This window comes from Petaurus breviceps, unplaced genomic scaffold, assembly GCF_028583685.1.
Source record: "Petaurus breviceps papuanus isolate PSGF00001 unplaced genomic scaffold, PetGlider_PUasm1.0 90977, whole genome shotgun sequence".
NCBI lineage: Eukaryota > Metazoa > Chordata > Mammalia > Diprotodontia > Petauridae > Petaurus > Petaurus breviceps.
This window is the reverse complement of record NW_027187391.1, coordinates 46,743,464-46,766,513: the sequence shown is the minus strand read 5'-3', so window position 1 is coordinate 46,766,513 and position 23,050 is coordinate 46,743,464. Positions and strand designations below refer to the sequence as shown.

Below are 23,050 nucleotides of genomic sequence, written 5' to 3'. Positions count from 1 at the left end.
CCACTAAAATGTAAGCTCCATGAAGGCAAGGACCCATTCCTTTATATCCCTGATGTCTGAGTACATAGTAGGCCCTTAATAAAACGATTGGAATTGAATTGAATTGTATTTAGCCACATATAACGGAGAATGAAACGTAATTAACTTCTCCAGTGGGGGTTTTTTCTTTGGCTCCTTCTCAGTTTTGGTTTCTCCGTTAAGAGCTAATGGTGTAGAAACCTCTGAAATATTACGTGGAGGGGTAGGGCGTCAGTATTGTTCGCTGCTCCACCAGGAAAGGGAGGGGGGAGGTGATAGGGAGTAGAGGGGAAGGAGGAGGAAAGAAGAAGAAGAAAATCTAGCTGGGTAATAGTGTTTACTTTGGGGATGCCCCGTTATTAGGCAGGCAGAATCTGGTCGGGCGGCCTTCTCCTGCTCTTTCCCCCCTTCTTCCCCCGCCTCCAGCTTTCATCTTAAAGTGAGCTCTCCCCTAGGAGGGGCGGGTATACCTTATAAGGAGGTGGCTTTGTTTCTCCACGTGCATCCTCCGGTCCCTTCCTGGATCCGCCCCTCCCTTCCTCTGGCACCCCGTCGCTTTCCCGCCATCTAGGAAGTCGCAAACTGTCTGATTGGAGACTTTATTTAAAAACCACCTGGCTTCCGGGGATCCGCCCCACCTTTTCTCATTCCTCTCCTTTCCTCCCGCCCCAGCTCGCCAGCAATTTGTAGCCGTTGTGCTTCAGGCGTCTGGGGTTCAGGTTTCTTGCTTTCAGCCTGCACACGTGCGGCAGCCTGTAGTTACTCCTAAGTGCACACTCTCCTCTCGAGTCAGCCCCTCCCTGCCTTGGTCGAGGTGGGGTCTCTGCTTTTCTTCCGAACCTAGAGATTTCTGCTTCCTGGCCCTCTGCCAGCCTTGGACCCCTGCCAGCCTTGGACCCCATTTATTTCCCACTTTGCGGCTGGAGTTGTGGCTCACTTGGGTTCAGGTGACTCATTCCTCCTCTAAGTGGAGGCCTTCAGGGATGCAGCTAAGCCCCTACCTCTTTCTCCACCAGTCCTGGAGAGGGAGTGTAGAATTGAGGAACCTGGAGTGCCAGCCCCTGGGCGTATTCGAGCTTTTCTTGCCAACTTTTTCTCTAGTCCTCTTGCCCACTTCCAGGAGGGCGTTGTGGGCGTGCCGAGGATACAACCTCCTTTTCTCCTCCCCATAGACCTACTCAGTTTTCTGCAAAGACCCGAGTTGTTCTTGCTTTAAGGCCTCAGTAAAAATGTGAATTTGGTGAATCATGAAAGCTAAAGTTTGAGGTGAAAGCTTGCCTTTGGTTAGGATTGTTTTGGTCCACTTCTTGTGAGAGATTGCATTTGGTTGTCAAGCTAGTAGTTAATAGTTGCTTAAGAAACTGAGTTTATAGGTAGGGTGGAGGCCAGGTAGTTATTTCCAGAGTTTTATCTTCCAATTACAGTTCACTGAATTAAAATGATTCCTCTGTTACCTAGGTAGAAGACTATGCAGTACTACTAACCCCTACTCCTACCTTGAAAAAATAGACTAAGATGATATTTGGATTACATTATTTGGACTGAGTTGACCATGTTATTTTTCCTTACAAAAATGATTGGGAAGTATACAAATTATACTCAAGTGAGATTTTCAAAAGTTTATGACATTTTAAAGAGTACATATTTGTAAAATGGCTCTTGTGGTGATGAGGTAGATTTAGGACAAAGGACAGGTGTTAACATCTTTCTAGAGGAGATTACTGTATTTTAGTAAGTTTTTTGTTTTTGAGTGATGTTATCAGACAATGAAGTAAAGAAGGGGTAATCGTTATGTTAATTTCCATCTCTGTCTCTTTCAGTCTAGAGCACAACCACCAGAAGAGAATAAAAGGAAACCAGTTTTGGGAAAACTTGGAAATCTGTTCACTGCTGGGAGAAAACGGAATACCAGGAATGGATCAGAGGGTTCTACAAACTCAGTTCCTAAATTAGTTTCTCCTTCTAAACTGTCAGAAAAAGAGAAGGAAAAAAGTAAATCTGTCATCCAATCAAGAAATACAGATGGATCTGTAGCGAGCTCACCTACCAAAAAAACACCTAAGCCAGAGAATGACCATGTTGAGTACCAGGGCCAAACAACCTCTTTTGACGCTGAGTTGTCATCTTGCTTGAGCAACAGTGAAACAGTGGCTGTACAACTCTGTGATGAAAGTGATTCATCCAAATTAGAACCTTCAGAGCAAGAAAGAGACACTTTCCCAGATCCCACAGTTGCTGCCAAGGACCTGCCCTCCAAGCCAGAATATTCCTCTAGGCAAGAGAACTCAGAGATCCTTGCTCCCAGTCTGGAGAAACTTCCAGGTAGTAGTCACTCAACCGGGGAGGATAAAAGGTGTCTAACCAATGGTTCTCTGGAAGACTCGAACAGCCATCCACCTGAAAACTCGCTCATCTTAACCAGTTTACCAAAAGAGCTGGGTGGAAATACTCTGAATAACTTGCAGACTGAGAATACAGACAGTAAGCCTGAGTTCTCATATGCAAACTCAAAGGCTGTGCCATGCGCTCCAGATACCAAAGCCAACGAGCGCACACACCCAGCTAAAGTTTTAACTTTGGATATCTATCTGAGGAAGACTGAGGACGTGTCCCCCGTGGATGAGCCCGTGGTTGTTTCTCTTGTGGAAGAAGATTGCAGTGATCCCGAGGAGATGGAAAAGCGGTCTAATGGCAGAAGGTCAGGGAGGAGGAGAAAATCTCAGAAATCGACTGACGCATCCAACGGAGATAAAGTTCCGGTTGAGGCTCTTACTGGCGAAGACTCTGTATTTGCAGAGGATGCAGCACCCGCTGCGGTTGCAGAAAAAGTCTCTGGGGAGAAAAAAGTAAAATCGCCTCAGGCAGCAACTGCCGCGGCTGCCGCAGCTGCTGTACCTGAAAGGAGCGCTTTGGGACCTGGCAACTCGGACTCCAAGGCAGGAGCCGCGCACCTGAAAGGACACCTGAGAGGGGACTCGGACAAAAGCAGGCAGCCCCAGCTCCCCACCACTTCCCCGACCAAAAGGAAGGGTAGAAGCCGCCTGCCTGAAGCTGGCCCCCTCTCCCCTCCTGGAGCCTCCAAGAATCTAGGCAAAGATTCTCCTCCCAAAAAGCAGCCCGGGGCGGCCCCCGACGGGAATTCCGCTAGTTCATCCAAAGCAGCCGCTGGGGAGAAGTCTGCAGCAGATGTGGGACTAGGAAGTGAAAACGGGGAAGAAGGGGCAGCGACTGCCAAGGTTATACCCCGGGAGCTCACCGTGAAGAGCAGCACGTTGCTGCCCGAAATCCGCCCTGAACACAAGAGGAGCTCTTTCCTTAACCACTTGGATGGCAGAGCAGAGGGGGGCAGAAACAGAGGAGAGCTAACGAGACTGTCAGCCAGCTCTGACCCTGACAATTGCAAACACAGAAACCACTTGGGTGCTGCCCGAGCAACAGTAACCACCAAAATTAATCTGTAAGTAACTGCGCAGTTGAGCTGGCCTCCTGCTGCTTGTGATCGGTATAGTTGTGGGTGTTGGGTATTAAGATTGCACTACACTTGGGGATTGTAAAGTGAATTTACTTTTTACTTCGGTAACTTAAATTTGAATTTAAGGAAGTGACCGCCCTGCGTGCAGTTGGAATTGATTGCTTAAATGAGATAAGGTAGCTCCTTTTAAGATTCGATTAGCAAACTAAAGTGTCATGATTTTTTTTGGCAGATTGTTATTTTCTCTTGAGATTTCTATTCTTTGTGAATTTGACCGAGATATGCTTTAGTTAGGCCTTTTAAATCCAGCACAAAGAGACAAAAGCACATGAACTGTCTGACTGTTTGATACTCAATCCCACACATTGCCAGGTACAGACTGGCTTCTTATATCAATTATAGCAACATGTTCCTGTATAGCAAAAGCTGATTATTTCTTTGACATTAAGAGTTTTCTCTAGTTGACCTATAATTAAGAAGGTACAGAGTCTTTGAAAGCTAAGAGCCTGTTTCCATTCAGTATATATTTCCTGAGTGCCTACTATGTGCAGTTCAAGGTCCTGGGGTTCAAAGTGAATCATCTCTTAACCTTCCTTTATTACCATCTTCGAATAAAATTGCTTAGTCATTTCTCTCCCTTTTTAGTGTTAGAACTTGTGGGCTTTTTAGCCTGCAGGCAGGTTAAAAAATTATCTTCAATTACTAGATGAACGATTTGTACCTATATCCCATTATTACTTACCCCTAAAGTAAAACTTCAGAAATGGAATAATAGAATTTAAGGGCTGGGAGCGACCTCAATATCCATATACATAAAGAAATTCTCAATATAACATGCCCAGCAAGAGATCGCTCAGCTCCTACTTTGAGAGATAGGAGTGGGGACCTACCACTTCTGAAGGCAACCCCTTGCATTATTAGGAAGGTTTTCCTGAAATCAAGCCTAAATCGACATCTTGGCAGCTTCTACCTATTGTTCATTATTTTATCCACCTTTCTACTAAACAAACAAGCCTAATCCCTCCTTCCACATCCTTCCTGAATGCAGTTATCACCTTCCACCTGATAGATGGAAATTAGGACTATTCCTTACTAGCTTTGTTCATTCAGCACAACTGTATTAAATATCTACTGTGCAAATCCCTGTGCATCGGGAATGTGTAAAGACATATCAGGCACTTATGGACAAATAATAGCAAGCATTATCTGTGATGGGATTGTGCTGGGTGCTAAGAATAGAAATATTAAAGTGAAATATTCCCAGCCCTCAAGGAGTTTACATTCTGTTAGGGAGATGGAATATATTTGTGGATAAATAAATGCAGTATATACATAAAGTAAATACAGAGTAATTTGAGAGGGATACTAATAACTGAAGTGAATTAAGAATAGATTCTTAAAGGAGGTGGTGCATGAGCTGAGCCTTGAAGAGAGCTAGAGATTCTCAGAGGCGAATGTGAAGAGAGAGAGCATTCCAGGTGTGAAGGATGGCTGGTACAAAGTCATGGAGGCAGGAGGGCCAGTATCATGTAGGGGGAGCTTTATAGCAGATAGACTTCATGGTGTGAGTAATGTGTAATCAGACTTGAAAGACAGGTAGGAGCTTGTACTTTTTTCCTAAAAAAAAAAAAAATAAGGCACCATTGAAGCTTCTGTTTAGACTTGGGCTTTAGGAATATTGCTTTAGCAGTTGTGTGGAAGATGAGAGGCTGGAAGCAAGGAGCACGAATAAAGGGGTCTATTGCATGTAGTCAGGTGAGAAGTGATGAGGACCTGAAATAGCGTGGTTGGGGTTTTAGTAGAGCAAGGACTATTGAGGAGGTAGAATGGTTCAGGACTTGTCAGCCCACTGAATATTTGGTGGGGGTAGAGAAGAAGGAAGTGAGGCTGACTTCTTGGTTGAAGCTGCATAATTAGAAGAATGGTGGTGTTCTCTACAGAAATGAAGAAATGAAAAATAATAATTATGCAAGACAGTATTTGAATACTGTAGATGAGAGGTGGGAGAGTTTGCCCCTTAGGTGGTTTTGGAGTTGGGCCTTAAGAGATGATTATAATCTTAGATAGGTAGACAGGATGGAGAGGCCATTGGGAATCAGGTTTACTGTAGCGAAAGGTCACTGTCAGTGAAACTGAATAAGACCCCCAAAGTAGTGAAGAAGAATAATCAACAATGAACATTTTTAAAAAATCTCCCTTTTGAGTCATAATATTTCAATAAAGAAATATGAGGCATATATTAAATAATGAAATGATTGTCATTTACAGAAACTTGTTCTTCCTTACCTCCCACATCCTGTTTCCAAGTACTATTGATCCTATTTCCACAATATATCTGACATCTCTTCCTTCCCCTCCTTTCAGGGAACCTGTCCCCATTCTAATTTATGCCCATACTAATGAATTTGAACCAAGGTTCAAATCCTGCCACTGGTACTACCAGTGTGACCTAGGGCAAATCAGTAAACCTCTCATGGCCTTAGTTTCTTCATCTGAAAAAACAAGGAGGCTGGCCTAGATTACCTCTAAGGTCTCTTGTAGCTGTAAATCTATAATCCCAGGAGTCTGTGATCCCTTGAACTATTTTGAACATATTTTCTGGTTTCATTTTCCTCACCCTCACCACCCACAAAATCATAGTGCTTTCCTATTTTTTTCCTCCTGTACATCTTTATTCCCTCCCCTCTATCTCTTGGCTCCTTACCCTCAATGCATTTCAGTTACCTTTATTAAGCATCTATTATATGGAAGTCACTGAGACAGGCACTGGTGATAGAAAAATGAAAAGTGGTGTAATTCCTGTTTTCCAGTAGTTTACAAATTACTAGAAGGGGAGTTAGACTCATACAAAAATCAATATGATGCATGGTAGAGCTATTGAAGGAGGAGAAATCAAAAATAAGGCAGAGCTCAGTTTGAGCTGGGGATATTGGAGAAAGTTTCACAAAGGAAGTTTATCTGGAGCTGGGCCTTGAAGGAAGAGGAGGGAGGAATACCCAGGGAGGGAGTGGATCCAAGCTGGGAAGGCTAGCAAGGGATTAGAACAGCTGGTATTCTGGCTGTCCAGAGCACAGAATGCCTGAAGGAGAGTGGTGTGAAATAAGACAGGAAAAGTAGATTGGAATGACATCGTGATAGATATTCCTAAAGTGCCAGGGTGTGACGTTTGTATTTTGGTCATAGAATGCCACTGAAGATTTTTGAGCCAAGTATTGCTTTGACCAGACTTGTGCAATAATACTCATAGTAATAACAATAATAACTAGCTTTTATATAGCATTTTGAGGTTTGTAAAATGCTTTACAAGTATTATCTCATTTTATCCTCAAAAATCCCCTGGGGAAGTAGGTACTAGTATTATTCCCATTTTACAGATGGGGAAACTAGGGCAGACAGAGGTTAAGTGTTTTGTCCAGGGCTGCATAGCAATTAAGTATCTGAGACAGATCTGAAATCAGATCTTCCTGACCCCAGCCTCAGCCCTCTATCTCCATTTTTCTAGTAGGAAGAATATTTTGGGATCTGTGTGGAGGATGGGATTGGAGAAAGGAGAAACTGGAGTCAGGGAGCCCAATTAGGAGGCTTTCATCCTCCAAATTGTCTATTTGTTGGTAACTTTTGTTTTCATGTTATCATTTATCATTATATCCTTCTGTTCTCCCCTACCCAGAGAGTCTTTCTTCTTAGGGATAAGGGATTGCACCTGTAACTTCATTAATATAGGGAACACCCATATGGTGAAACTTTTTCTACCAATACAGGTCAGCACCTTTTTTGTAACTTATAAAAGTAGTTACCAAGAGCACTGAGAAATTTACCCAGGGTAACCCAGCCAGTATATGCTGAAGGCAGGATTTGAACCTAGGTCTTCCTTGCTTAAAGCCAGCTTTCTATCCACATGTTATGCTATCTCTGTAATACAGAATTTAAAAAAAAAAGAAGCAGTTAAGCAAAATTAACTCTTATGAGCCTTGTCTGATAGAGTATGTATGGTGTTCCTCATCTATAGTTCCTCACCCCAACAAAGAAAGGAGGGAGACGCTTTCTCTTATCTGTTCTTAAGGCCAAATTTGGGCAGTATAATCATACAGTGTTTTGGTTTAGATTTTTTTTTCCCTTACCTTGCTGTCATGATGTATATAATTTTCCATCATTCTACTTACTTCATTTTGCATGAGTTCCTCAGTCTTCCTATATACCTCTGTATTTTTTTATGTTTCTTACAGGAAAATAACATTCTATTATGTTCATATACTATAATTTATTCCTTATTCTAAGCCAAACTTTTATAAGGTTGAGTTACGGCCTCTACTTCTTTACTACCCACTCACTTCTCACTTACATCTATCTGACTTCTGTCCCCACCAGTCTATTGGAATTGTTTTCTTTAAGATCCTTAATGAATGGCTTCTTCCTTTCCAAATCCAATGGCTTTATTTTCTGTCTTCTTCCTCCTCCACCTTAACTTTAGTGCATCACTTTTGACATCGTGACCTATATTGATTTCCTGCAATTTTCTCATCCCTTGGCCAGTGTCCATGCCAAAGCAATGTCATGATCTTCCCTCTACCTTTTCTCCTGCTATTTTTCTGTCTCCCTTGCTATATCCTCATCCTTCACCTGCCCATCAACGATTTTGTTCAGGGCCTTCTTTTCTTTCTATACTCCCTACCTTTGGCCACCTTGGAACCACTTCTGTGGGTGCATTGATCTCCTTTCTGAAGATATTTGTTGTTTAGTCATTTTAGTCATGTCCTACTCTTTGTGACCCTATTTTGGGTTTTCTTGGAAAGGATACTGGAGTGGTTTGCCATTTCCTTTTCTGGCTCATTTTATAGATGAGGAAACTGAGGCAAACAGGGTTAAGTGACTTGCCCAGGGTCACACAGCTACTAAGTGAGGTCAGATTTGAACTCAGGAAGACTTGTCTTCTTGATTCTAGATCTGGCACTCTATCCACTGTGCTTTCTAGCTGTCTTTTTCTGAAGATAGATCCCAAATTATGTCTTTACCCCACAACCTTTTTCCTGAGCTCCATATATCTATCCTTTAGTTATCAGGATATTTGAGAATCTACTGGATCTTCAAATTCAGCTTGTCCAAAACTAAGTTATATTCCATACCCCCCACCTAAAAATCTTCCTGTCTTCCTTATTTATTGGTTTCTTTTCATGGTACTGCCATGATAGATTCTTCCTTTTCTTTCCCTCATCTACCATGGACAATCAGACATCAAGTGCCTTTGATTCCACTTTTGATTATCTCTCCATATTTTCCATAAAAATAAGTATGACATTCTATATTAAGTGGTTTTCTAAAATGCAGGTGAACTATAGCTAGAATATTCTTCTGATCTGTCCCACTGATAATGTGTATTATCCTTCACATCTCACTTTTCTTTTCTATTTCTGAATACTGAAACCACCCAAGATCAGGCCCGTTTTGCCCAGAGAATTACATCAGCTGTTCTTGTTTCCAGGCCATCTGCTTTCTGGTCCATCCTTTATGCCACTGCCTATTTAATCCAGTTAATGATCTCTTTTCGATCTTGCCACTTTTATATTCAGAACCTTCAGTAATTCACCAGACTAATAGAGTTTTAGTTAGTAGGAACCTCAGGGAATCATTTAGTCCAATCCTGCTCCCAAACAGATCTCCACTGGAACATACGTGACAATTTCCAGCCTCTAGTTGGAGATTTCCAATAATGGGGAACTCAGAGCCTCTCAAAGAAGGAAACTTATTTTACTTCTGGATAACTCCAATAATTAGGAAGCTTTTCTTGAACATTATGTGAAATTTGCCTTTTTGTGACTTCTCCCCATGCTCCTAGTTGTGTCTTGAGGCCAAGAAGAATAAATTTAATCCCTTTTGACCAACCTTCAGATACTTGAAAGTAGCTGTTATGTCCACTTAGTCTTCTCTTTTCCAACCTGAATCCTCCAAGTTCTTTCATGTCATGAACTTAAAAACTCTCACTATTTGAATTGCCTTTGTACTTTCCAGCTTATTAATGTTCTTCTTAAACACTGGCACCCAGAGCTGACTACTAATTAGCCTAGGAATGTTCTGACCAGAGCAGAATATGAAGACTATCTCCAGTTTTTTCCTGGAAGTTATTCCTCTTTTAATGAAGCCTGAAGTTATATTCACTTTTTGGGCTGGTACATCACATTTCACATTTCTGAGTTATATTGACTATGCTGCCCATTAAAATCATCAGGTCCTTTTGAGACCACCTCCCTTCTGTTGGGTGCATGCCTATATTTCTGAAGATCACTTTTGGAAATGAAATGTAAGATGTTACATTTGACCTGCCAGTATTTCATCATATTAGATTCAGCCCAGGGCTCGAACCTGTTGAATTAGTTTTGATTTCTGCCTCAGCCAGTTCTCTCCTCACTTTGTGTCATCTACAGAGTAGATAGGTACAAACCATCTGTGCTTTTATTCAAATCATTGACGGAAATATTGGACGTGAAATCAAGAAAAAATGTTAAATAGCATAAGGGAGCTTGGTGGGGGTAGTGGATTTGGGATCAGGAAAGTCTAGCCTCAAATCCTGCTTCAGACACTTCCTAGCTGTGTGTGATCCACTCAAGTAATTTACCTCCTCCCAGATTCAATTTCTCTATCTCCAAATGGAGGCAATAATAGCACCTGCTTCTCCAGGGTGTTGTGAAGAACAAAGGTGATAATACTGTGTATTTAACACTTTGCAAACTATGAAGCACTTCTGTGCAAGTGCTAGCTGCTATTATTATTACTATTATTTTAGCACAAGACTAAATTCAGATTTCCTGAGTGTACCAGATTTCCTAAGTCTGTCTTACTGCCAAGTTGATATTGAATTTTTCCATTCTGATAACCCATCCAGTTCCAAAATCCATGTAATTGTATTACTGTCTATCCCAGGGGCGGGGAACCTGTGACCGTGAGGCCACATGTGACTCGCTAGGTTCTCAAGTGCAGCCCTTTGACTGAATTCAAACTTCACAGAACAAATCCTATTAATAAAAGGATTTGTTTTGTAAAGCTTAGACTCAGTCAAAAGGCTGCACCCCTCCCCCCACAAAAAAAGGCTGCACCCAAGGACCTAGAAGGATAGAATCTATCCTATATCACTCCATATTTTCCATAAAAATAGGTATGTCATACTTTATTAAGTGGTTTTCTAAAATGCAAGTGAACTATAGCTAGAATATTCTTCCTGATCTATAAACTTGTCAAACTTCCTGATTTAGTAAACTTGTCCAAAAAAGAGGAAATGAAGTGAGTCTAGCATGACTTATTAATGATGAAGCCAGGCTAGATCTTTGTAATGACCTCTTCCTTTCCTAGGTGTTCACTTAGCTCTTTAATGATTCATTCTAGAATTTTCCCAGAATTGAAATCAAGCTCACCAGCCTGTAGTTTACAGGCTCTATTTGTTTTCTCCCCTTTTCTGAACAATTTCTTTGCTCACCAAATTAAATGTGGCATTTAAAGGCCTCCAGCTTACCTTTCCAGCCATACTTCATACTACTTTCCTCCACGTATTCTATTTAATGGCAATTCTTCTCCTGCTGCTTGGTATGTGTTAATCCATCTTCTACCATCCCCATCCCTAGCATGGACCCCATTCCCCCTTTCTTCATTCAAGTCTCCCTTCTGCAGTGCCAAGCTTAGGCATCATCCATCTTTGACATGACTCCTCTATCGGCTTTTCCTTCCATCTCCCTACTCTTATCTACCCCCAGCTAAAAGTGTTCATAGCCCTACAGCTGCAATGAAAATTAGAGATGATTTAGTCCAGCTCACTCATTTTATTGATAGAGAAACAGAGGCTTGGAGAGGTTAAGTTGATTTGCTCAGGGGTTCTGAGCTAGTCAGTGTCAAGACTAGTCTAGAACTCAGGTTTCCAAATTCAGGGTTCTTTTCTGCTGTGTCACCATTGGTCTTCCTATTCTCAAATTTCTTTTGTAGCACTTTTACATTTGGTCTTTCCTTTTATGTTTATTGAATCTGATTTCACACCTGTTTTATGGTCTGAGCACCTAGCCCAGAAAATTTTGCTCATGGGAGGTACTTAGTACATGTTTCTTAAAATGAATGAAACTGAGTTAACTCTTTGCTTTCTTAAGTGTGCCTTACAGTAGGAGTCCTGTTTGGTAAATTGTGAAAGGAAAAGCTACTTAATGAATAACTCAAATTATCTCACCAGCTGTGGACTGTGAGACCTTTGACTCAGTCACTATTTGTTCTGTAGCAGAGTAACCTCCAAGAATGACACCCTTTATTTAGAGAACAGTGGGGCTGAACAGTCAGTGTAAGCTGTAGGAAAACTTCCTGAGGCCATCCACAAAGCATGCTTACCTCTCTTCCAGTGAAAGCAATTCACCAAAAAACCCAGAAATGTTCATCCAAAAGGGACGGAAAGGATAGATACTGGTACAGGGAACTCCCAGTTAGAAAGCTCCCTCTCCCTGGCACCTCCTTTGTAATTTCTTGGGGCAGTGAGAGGTTAAGTGGCTTGCCCTGTGTCACAGAACCAGCTACGTGTTAAGAGATGGGACCTGAATGCAGGTTTTTCTAGCTTCAAGCTTGGTTCTCTATGACTCTGAGCTGACCTTATGGAGGGGAAAGATTTCATCAATTCATAGAATTTTAAGTCTGGAAGGGATCAATTAGGCCACCCTCCCATTTTATAGATGGGGAGACTGAGACCTAGAATATCTAAATAACCTACCCAAATTCATCCAGTTAGTTAGTGGCATAGCTGGAAATGGATTCCAGGTCTCCTGATGATTATAGCCCAGTGTTCCTTCCAGCATACCACAGTGAAACTTACTCTATATAATATTTCTCAGTAATGATTTTGTTTTATCCTAAAAGGAGTTGTTGTTTTAATGAACATTTCTGTTCATTTATGCCTGGCAACTTATAGTTTTCTCTAAATTTAGCATCCCTTTCTAATGATCTGTTCCATTTCAGCTGAATAAATATTTACTTAATCTTACCTTATTTCATAAATCCAATGGATAGAGCACTTAACCTGGAGTCAGGACAACCTGAGTTCAAATCCCACTAGCTGAGTCGCTCTAGGCAAGTCACTTAACTTCTGTCTGCCTCAGTTTTCTCAGCTGTAAAACAGGGATAATAATAGAACCCACCTTCTCCTTATGGTGAGGATCAAATGAGACCATGTTTGTAAAAGTGTTTAGTACAATGCCTGAAGTGTCATAGTCACTTAAATGCTTATTCCCTTCCATTCCTCCTTCTAGTGACACCATATTGCCTTTAGGATCAAGTATGAACTCCTCTGTCTTTTTTTTTTCTTTTTGGAGGGGGGAAGGCAGGACAGTTGGGGTTAAGTGACTTGCCCAAGGTCACACGGCTAGTAATCTGTTAAGTGTCTGAGGTCAGATATGAACTCAAGTCCTCCTGACTCCAGGGCTGGTGCTCTATTCACTGCGCCATCTAGCCGCCCCTCCTCTGTCTTTTAAAATCCTTCAGGATTTGCCCCAACTTACCTTTCCAGCCTTGTTATATATCACTCCCCACTCTGTACTCTGCTGTGGAGGCTGCCTAGCTTTCTTGCTGTGTCTCTCACACATGAAACTTCTGCTTCCTTTAAAAACTCAGCTTATTTTTAACTTTTCTTCATGAAACCTTTCCCGTCCCCTCCCAGCTTCTAGTGCCCTTCCCTGGCCCATTACCTCGTATTTCTTGTGTCTAGAGTCTGTATTTCTTATAGATGAACATATTGTCTCCCTGATAGAATATAAGCTTTTTGAGGGCAGGGACTGTTTCATTTTTTTCTGTTATCTCCACCATTAGGCACAGTAGGTACTTGTTGATGAAGTTACTAGTTGTAGTCAAAATTGTATTAACTGTGGGTTTTATTATTATTATTATTATTATCTTTAACAATCCAAATAAAGTTTTTCATCTTTGCTTCTGATAGTAAATTTGGGATGGTACCTGAAAAGTGAAGGTGAAATATTATTTTGTGTTCCACAGAAATACTAGTTAGACTAATTATTTCTTTAAATTCTTTCTGTAATTGAATGTTGTGTACTAAAGCTCCTCTCAGAACATTTCATCTTTGGAGGATTTCCCTTTCATGTTATACCTGTGGTATATTCGCCCATGGAGTTTTCCTTCTCATATTAAAACGTAGGCATTGCATCATGAATTACAGGGTCCTCCTTCCTTTTAATCAAAGTTACTACTTTAATTGTAGTGACTCTCAGCAGTATCTCATAATAGCCCCAGAAACCAGGTAATAAAATATTTTGATCTTTATGTAAATGTTTAATGATTAGACAGGCCTCTTGACTTCCTGGCTTTAGAGGGCATGTCTTGCATTCATGTCCTGACATAGGCCATGAGGTTTTTATGTTGGACAGAGTTGTGTTTTGAACTCTATTAGAATTCTTGTTTTCAGAGTTGATGCTTACACCCCTCATTTAATATAATAATAACTAGCATTTATGTAGCTCTTTAAGGTTTGCAAAATGCTTTATATATATTATTGCATTTGATCCGCACTATAACCCTTTGAGGTTAGAGCTTTTGTTATTCACATTTTGCAGATAAGGAATCTGAGGCTGAGAGGTTAAGTTAAGGTTCACAGAGGTAGTAATATTCACAGGCTGGTCCTCACTCCAAATTCTGTACTCAATCTCTTGAGCCACCTAGCTGCCTATATACATATAAATAAATACATATGAAAATTAGCAGCACTCATGCATTTTCCCTTCTACTTAACCTCTCAGATTTTATTTAGTATTTTATTAAGTGTTCAATTGATTCTGCACATATATTAAGAGGCAAGGAATAACAAAAAAGTTGGAAAGATTTGGGGGGGGGCAGTGGAAATTATGGAACTTATGCCCATGATATTTGTATGAATGTGTGTGTGTGTGGTGTGAGAAGTAACATAATTTTAAAACTAATTGATGTATATGGCTATTTTTAAAAATTAGATTTCAAGTAACTCTCTTATCCATTTAATTTCTTGTAGCCCAGCCAAGCCCAAACATGTGGAACTGAATTTCAAAGCCCCCAAGAATCTTGAGAGCTCGGGAAATGATCATAATCCATTTAGCCAGCCAGTTCATAAAGGAAATACTGCCAACAAGATTTCTTTATTTGAAAATAAACGTGCTAATAATAGCCCAAGACACACAGACAGCAGGGCCGTGAAGAGTGTACCACCCTCAAAGACCTTTGTTGGTAGAGCAAAGCTCAATTTAGGGAAAAAATCCAAGGAAAGTGAACAATCCGAAAAAAAGGGAAATATGCAAAATAATCACCCAAATGGCGGGTTGGTGAAAGAAGCCTCCCCAGAAAAGAAGAATATTCCATCAGAAGAACCTATTCTGCCAGCGACTGCAAATAATGGGGAGACTATTGATTGTCAGCTGGGCCATACTGAGAAAGCAGATGTTCAAAGAGACTCTGCCTGCCCTTTGGAAAAAGCAGATGCTGGTCAGATTCCAACTAAGGACCTGGGAATCCTTGAAGAAAACAATTTGAAGACTGTCAACAGTACAGCACTTGTGTTAGAGAGCAAGATTGACCTTGATCAGGATAATAAAGATTCAGCTCAAATAACCCCATTAAAGCCTCATGCAGATGTTCTTGACTCGCATCCTATAGTAGAGATTTCTAATGGTCCTTCTAACCAGCAGCCATCATCTGTTCCCATGGCAACTAGTGGAAATGGCTCTGTCTGTTGTGAGGAGGATACAACCCCAGCTCATAACAGTTCTAGCACTGATGTAAAAGAACTATCCCAACCATCACTGACATTAGTAGGTCATACAGAGTGTGACTTGCCTGTCTTATGTGAAAAGGATAACAAAATGACCCCAACTGAACTTGGAAGAGAAGACAAAGTTGCTGTGTCTACAGAGCAGGATTTATTAAATACAGAGACCTGTAAAAATGAACCACCATCCACAGTTCTTGTCCAGGTTAGGTCTTATATGTTACCTGTGGAAACCGCTCAGGGTCGAACCCCACATATCATTTTAGGTAGCTCAGAGGTTGAAGAAGTTCGACTGACAAGTTATTATAATGATGAAAATGAAGTAGATTCTTCTCACAGCTTCACTTATGTAAAAGATAGTGTGCCAGACACTAAGACCTCCTCTCCAAAGGATGTGGAATGCAGGGGAGAGCAAGCAGAAAAGTCTGGACTACACTCTGAACCACCAGAATTAGAGAAAACTACACCCATCCAGGCATCAAATAATGACAGCAAAATAGTCATGGGAACCGAATCAAGCCCTGCCAGTTCCCACTATAGCAAAGGCGGTTTAGAACTTTTACCAAGACCAGGTCAAGTCATTGAAGATGTTGAGAGCAGTCCTGCCACTGTTCTGAATGTTTCTGTTGGGAGTGATGACAGTGCTTTTGATTCTTCTTCTGATATGGAAAAATTCACAGAAATCATAAAAAAGATGGACAGCTCAATTTGTGTGCCCCAGAAGAAAAAGAAGGCCAGGGTGCCAAACTCTCCCGCTCCTCACTTTGCCATGCCTCCAATTCATGAAGATAATTTAGAAAAAGTGCTTGACCCCAACGTATTTACTTTTGGGTTGGGGAAAACAAAAGAAAACCAGCAAGACATGTCACCGAGCTTACATCTCCTCCAAGGCCTAGATTCAAAATCTAAATTGAGGCCTAAACGTACCTCTGCGGAACAGAGTATACTCTTCAAGTCTGTGAATACTCCTGGCAAAAATGAACTGGTGGAATGTCCAGAAACAAATGGAAAGGAGAATAGGGATGTCATAAATGGTGGAATTAAGAGATCGAGGCTAGAAAAAAGTGCTCTTTTCTCCAGCATGTTATCCTCTTCCACTGTACCCCAAGAAAAAGTTTTTTCACCATCAGTGACATCAGTCAACACAATGACCACATCTTTTGGCACCTCCCAGAGCAGTTCTCTCTTGCCAAAGGCAGCTGCTTCAAAGACTGGTTCTGATGGGGTATCAGGCCTTTCCACTCAGCCCACTGTTTTAGAAAATGAACTCCACAAACCTCCATCAACCAACTCCTCAAAGATCTTTAACTTTGATTCATCCAGTAAATCACTTTCAGGTTTAAAAAGTCCAAACTATGTGGAAAAATACTTGCAAGCAGGTGAAACAAAGAGGGATCCAGAGGTACGGAGCAACCTGACATTACCAGAAGCTAGACTTTCTGAATTTTCCAAGCTTAAGAACAATACTGGCATAGAAAAATCCAATCCATTTGAAAGTGCTCTTAAACCACAGATGCCAAACTATGGAAGCAATGATGCAGATTTCATGAGTTACTTAAAACCTAGCATATATGAACCAAATATTTCTCTAGCTGGAATGTCACTATCAGACACCCCGGTGAGTAAAGACTTTAACTTTCTTGGGGGGAAATTGTCATTTGTTGTGCAAGGCCCTACTTTTGTTTGGACTATAGAGTAACAGATGCCTGTATGATAACAATGATAGCTAATATTTATAAAGCCTTTACTGTGTGCCAGATGCTGTGCGAAGAATTTTACAATTATTAGCTCATTTGATCCTCACAACAATCCTGGGAGGTAGGCGCTATTATTATCCTCATTTTACAGTTAAGGAAACTGAGGCAAACAGAGATTAAGTGATTGCCCAGAGTCACACAGCTGCTAAGTGTCAGAGGCCAGATTTGAATTCAGGTCTTCCTGATTCTAGGCTTGGTGCTCTATTTGTGATATTTTATCTAACAAGAGGTAGTCTAGGATAATAGATAGAGTGCTAGCCAGCCTTGAAACCTGGAAGGCCTGGGTTCAGGTCCCTAATATATAGTCAAATATATAGCCTTCTCTAATATACAGTCAGCTAACCTCTCAAGTGTTCTAGGTAACTTTCTATAGTTACTCCAAGACTATAAGTTTTGGAGAAGCTGCTGAAGTGAATTGATAGAAACTCACCTTGGAGTTCCCTGCATTAATGAAAATATAAGTCCAGTCCCTATCCCTGTTCATCAAATTGGGGGGGAGGGGCTCGGAACAGCGTTTATGTACTAGCTCCCTTGGAAGAATAGAGCAGCAGGATGCTCTCTGCCCCTCCCCCCACCCAGGGATCTAGTCTTACGATTCTGAAGAAGCCTAAAGGAAATTGCTTCACCCAGCTGTGACCTGAAGCCCCTGTTCTTCAACGTGAGCCTTGTTCTTTCATCCCACAAGAAATAGTAAGTGTGTGTTAATCCTGTCCTCTTGAGAGTGGATCATCTTTTTGTTGAGAGTTAAGATTTCCTTCAAAGGAACAGAACCTCTCGTTTATAGATTTACATTTATAAGAGAGGTTTTCCTTAAGATTGTTACAATAATAACTTCCATTCATGATTTCTTCTTTTTTTAATTTTTTTGGAAGAGCAGTTATCACCCAAACAAGGATTACAGGAAACTTTTATAGTATTTTCCCTTTTGTCTTTTCCTACTGCATAGAAGCTTTGGTCTTTGTGAACTAACCTTGGCTTTGTCTTAATTGAGGTATTTTGTAAGCAGAAAGATATCGAAGCTTGGTCTTCAGTTTAATGAGTACAATGAAAGAGAGAAAAAGAATAAAAACTTTACATAGTCAGCTCACCTAGCACTGAAGCATGGGGATGTCTTCTTTGAAGGTACAAGGCTATTCCTGTGTAACAGGAATATCGAGTTAGTTAAGTCCATAATTTAATCACAGCTCACTCAGGCAAAACACACACCATGTGCAGAACATTATATTACTCTGCTGGATTTTATAATTTTTTTTTTCTTTTTGGAGGGGGAAAGTCAGGGCAAGTGGGGTTAAGTGACTTGCCCAAGGTCACACAGCTAGTACGTGTTACATGTCGGAGGCCGGCTTTGAACTCAGGTTCTCCTGATTCCAGGGCTGGTGCTTAATTTTTTTTTTTTTTGCAAAAAGAAAAAGAAAGAAACTGTTAGTGAATGTACCTTCAGTAATTTTTAGAGTTAAATCTTGAGTAATTGTTCAAAACAACATCAACGGAACATCCTATTCCTCATTCCTTGCCTCCCCTTTCAAACAACTCTCAAGAATCATTGGGTTTTCAAATGTTTTCTCTGGACTCCAATTATTTGCATAGGTTCTACCCACATTTACCAGTGCTGTGGCTTCTCCTCCTGTCATGCCCTGTTTTTTCTTTATGTTCTCATTGTGCTGGACTCAGAGAACATGAGCACCTGCTGATACATGAGCACCTGCTGATAGAAAGTCTAGTTTCTATCAAGTCTCTAGAAAATAAAGTTAGAAAGGAATGGAAGAATGCATTCAGTGCTTTTTAGGTCTTTTCATTGTAGATACTCCTTGATTTCTGTTTATTGTAGGATCACAGAGTCTCAGGGGTAGGAGGGACTTCAGGGGCCATATAGTCCAACTCATACCTGAAAAAAGAATCCCCATTACAATATATCTTTAAGGGTAACCCTTAACTCCAAGGGAGACCCCCTTGACTTGTCAGCCTCTCCCCACCTCCCTTCCCCTTGTTGATAAGCACTCACAGAATCCTAAGATCAGAATCACAGAATTTTAGAGTAGGAAGGGTCCTCAGTGACCACCTAGTCCATTTAGGAAGGGGCATCTGGTCCAAACTGTATCTAAAAAGGAATGCCCACTATAACATCCCCCAAAAGTGGTCATCCATTCCCTGCTTTGAACACATCCAGGGAGGGAAGACTCACCACCTCCTCAGGCAGCCCATTCTATGTTTGGGTGGGTCTAATTGTTGGAAGTTTGTCCTGACATCTAATCTTTTTTTTAAAATTTATTTATTTACTTTTAATTTACCATATTCAGTTCCACAAGCTTTTGAGTTCCAAATTTTCTCCCACTCCCTCTCCTCTCTCCTCCCCCCATGGTGGCATGCAATCCGATATAGGTTCTACAAATACTATCACATTAAACATTAGTCAAGTTGTAAAGAAGGATTATAACCAATGGAATGAACAACAAGAAGGAAGGAACGAAACAAAACCAAAAAGAGAGAGCAAGTAGTTTGCTTCAATCTGCATTCAGACTCCTTAAATCTTTCTCTGGATGTGGAAAGCTTTTTTTCATCATGAGTACTTTGGAGTTGTCTTGTCACCTTGCATTGCTGAGATGAGCCCAGCCTATCAGAGTCAGTCTTCACAGATACCATGTGTCTATAATTGTGTGCAATGTTTTCCTGATTCTGTTCCTTTCACTCAGCATCAGTTTTTGTAAGTGTCTTTATGAAGTCTGACTGCTCCTTATTTCTTATAGCACAATAGTATTCCATTACATTCATATACCACAACTTGTTTTGCTATTCCCCAATTGATGAGCATTCCCTTGATTTCCAATTCTTTGCCACCACAAAAAGTGCTGCTATAAATATTTTTGTACATATGGGTCCTTTTCCCACTTGTATAATTTCTTTGGGATACAGCCCTAGAAGTGGTATTGATGGGTCAAAGGTTATGCACATTTTTATAGCCCTTTGGACAGAGTTCCAAATTACTCTCCAGAATGGTTGGATCAGTTCACAACTCCACCAACAATACATTAGTGTTCCAATTTTCCACATCTTCTCCAACATATGTCAGTTTTCCTGTTTTGTCATGTTAGCCAATCTGACTGGTGAGATGTAGTACCCAAGTTGTTTTGATTTGCATTTCTCTAATCAGTAGTAATTTAGAGCATTTTTTCATATGCTTATAGATATATTTAATTTCTTCCTCTGAAAACTACCTATTCGTATCATTTGACTATTTACCAATTGGGGAATGACTTGTATTTTTATAAATTTGACTCAGTTCTCTGTATATTTCAGAAATGAGGCTTTTATCAGAGACACTGGTTGTAAAAATTCTTTCCCAATTTTCTATTCCCTCCTAATCTTGGTTACATTGGCTTTGTTTGTACAAAAACTTTTCAATTTAATGTATCAAAATTACCCATTTTGCATTTTGTAATGCTCTCTATCTCTTGTTTGGTCATATATTCTTTCCTTCTCCATAAATATGACAGGCAAACTATTCCTTACTCTCCCAGATTGCTTACAGTATCAGCCTTTATAGCTAGATCATGAACCCATTTAGATTTTATTTTGGTTTATGGTGTAAGATATTGGTTTATGCCCAGTTTCTGCCATACTATTTTCCAGTTTTCCCAGCAGTTTTTGTCAAATAGTGACATAGTGACACTATTTGTCAAATAGTGAATAGTCTTATCCTAGAAGGTGGAGTCTTTGTGTTTCAAACAGTAGATTACTATAGTCATTGACGCTATGTTTTGTGTACCTAATCTATTCTACTGATCTACTACTCTATTCCTCAGCTAGTACCAAGTAGTTTTGATGACTATTGCTTTATAATACAGTTTAAAATCTGGTATGGCTAGGCCACCTTCTCTAGCATTTCATTTCATTAATTCCCTTGAAATTCTGGACCTTTTGTTCCTCCAAATGAATTTTATTACTATTTTTTCTAGCTCTATAAAATAATTTTTTGGTAGATTTTTTTTTTGAGGGGAAAGGTAGGGCAGTTGGGGTTAAGTGACTTGCCCAAGGTCGCATTGCTAGTTTTTTGTGTTAAGTGTCTGAGGCTGGAGTTGAACTCAGGTCCTCCTGACTCCAGGGCCAGTGCTCTATTCACTGTGCCGGCTAGCTGCCCCTGTTTTTTGGTAGATTGATTGGTATGGCTACTAAATAGGTAAACTAATTTATGTAAAATTGTCATTTTTATTATATTAGCTCAACTTAAGCACGAGCACTGATGTTTTCCCAAGTATTTATATCTGACTTTATTTGTGTGAAAAGTGTTTTGTAATTGTGTTCATATAGTTCCTGGGTTTGTTTTGGCAGGTAGACTCCTAAATATTTTATAATGTCTACAGTAACTTTAAATGGAATTTCTCTTTCTGTTTCTTGCTGTTGGACTTCATTAGAAATATATAGGAATGGGGGTGGCTAGGTGGCGCAGTGAATAAAGCTCCAGCCCCGGAGTCAGGAGGACCCCAGTTTGGTTCTGGCCTCAAGACACTTAATACCCACCCAAAAAAAACTAGCCATGTAACTTTGGGCAAATTACTTAACCCCAATTGCCCTCCAAAAAGGCAAAAAAAAAAAAAGAAATATATAGGAATGGCAAGGATTTGTGTGGGTTTATTTTATATCCTGCAGCTTTACTAAATTTATTTATTATCTCAAGTATATTTTTTTTACTTAATTCTCTAGGATTCTCTAAGTGTCTCACTCATCATGTCACCTGCAGAGAGCTTAGTCTCTTCTTTGCCTAATCTGATACCTTCTATTTCTTTTTCTTCTTATTGCTACCACTAACATTTCTAGTAACAAATTGAATAAGAGGGGTGATAGTGGACATCCTTGTTTCACCCCTGATCTTATTGGAAATGCTTCTAGCTTATCCCCATTACATATAATACTTGCTGATGGTTTTAGATAGATGCTACTTATTATTTTAAGGAAGACTCCATTTATTCCTATGCTTTCTAGTGTTTTTGATAGGTATGGGTGTTATACTTTGTCAAAAGCTTTTTCTGCATCTATTGAGATAATAATATGATTTTTACTAGTTTTGTTGTTGATATAATCTATTATACTGATAATTTTCCTAATATTGAACAAGCTTTGCATTCCTGGAATAAATCCTACCTGATCAAAGTGTATTATTCCTGTGTTAAATTACTGTAATATTTTTGCTAATATTTTAATTAAAATTTTTGCATCTTTATTCATGAAGGAAATTAGTCTATAACTTTCTGACATCTAATCTTAATATATATTTTTGTAACTTCTTTTCATTTTTCCTTGTTTCTTCCCACTGAGGCCAAACATAGAACATTAATCTCACTTCCACATAGTCCTTCAAATATTTGAAAAATGACTCCCATGTCATCCCCCTGTACCTCCCCAGTCTCTTCTTAGAGGATAACCAGACTAGTAGAGGACCATTATTCCATTTCATGTAAAGCTAAGTTTCAACTGAGCATTGTCTGGCTCATGTCCAACGTTAAGTGAGATTGTATCATGTGGAAGAAATAGATTAGACTTGTTCTGTTGGATTGTAGAAGGTCAATGGGTGGAAATTGCAGAGGCAGTTTTGGGCTGTAAGGGGAGACTCCTTAACAATTGAAGTTTTCCCAAGATGGAATGGGCACTCTTAGAGGGAAAGTGGGTTTAGTTTTACCATTCCAGCTGTTTTATTTGGTAGGTTGGTTTCTGTTTTTTTGATTTTGGTTACCACCGATCTTTCCACATCAGCTTAACTTTACTCCTCATGCTTTAAAATTATATGCTAGACTTATTTTAATGCTTGCAGTTCAGCTATTACTTACTATCCTTACTTCTTACCATCTTTCAACTTCAATGCATACCTCATGGTAATGCATGCCAGACTGAGAGATCAGATCAAAGGCTTTCTTTACTTTTTTTTTCTTTTGAGCAGGACTCCTGGTCAACATTGAAAGTAGTACATGTTTTGCAATATTTTTACATATATAATTAGTATTTTTATTATTACATGTTTAACTGGTTTTACAGGTCTTGTCAGAGGATTTTGAA

General features: G+C 40.1%; 1 protein-coding gene across 2 annotated transcripts in view; it reads left to right on the top strand.

The window, feature by feature from the left end:
- Positions 1–23,050, top strand: part of CRYBG1 (crystallin beta-gamma domain containing 1) — a 273,376-nt gene that overhangs the window by 189,630 nt on the left and 60,696 nt on the right. For both annotated transcript variants that reach the window (XM_069077114.1, XM_069077115.1), the window contains 2 exons: positions 1,839–3,475; positions 14,499–16,866. In XM_069077114.1, the coding sequence (XP_068933215.1) occupies positions 1,839–3,475; positions 14,499–16,866 (4,005 nt within the window). The remainder of the gene's footprint in view (positions 1–1,838; positions 3,476–14,498; positions 16,867–23,050) is intronic.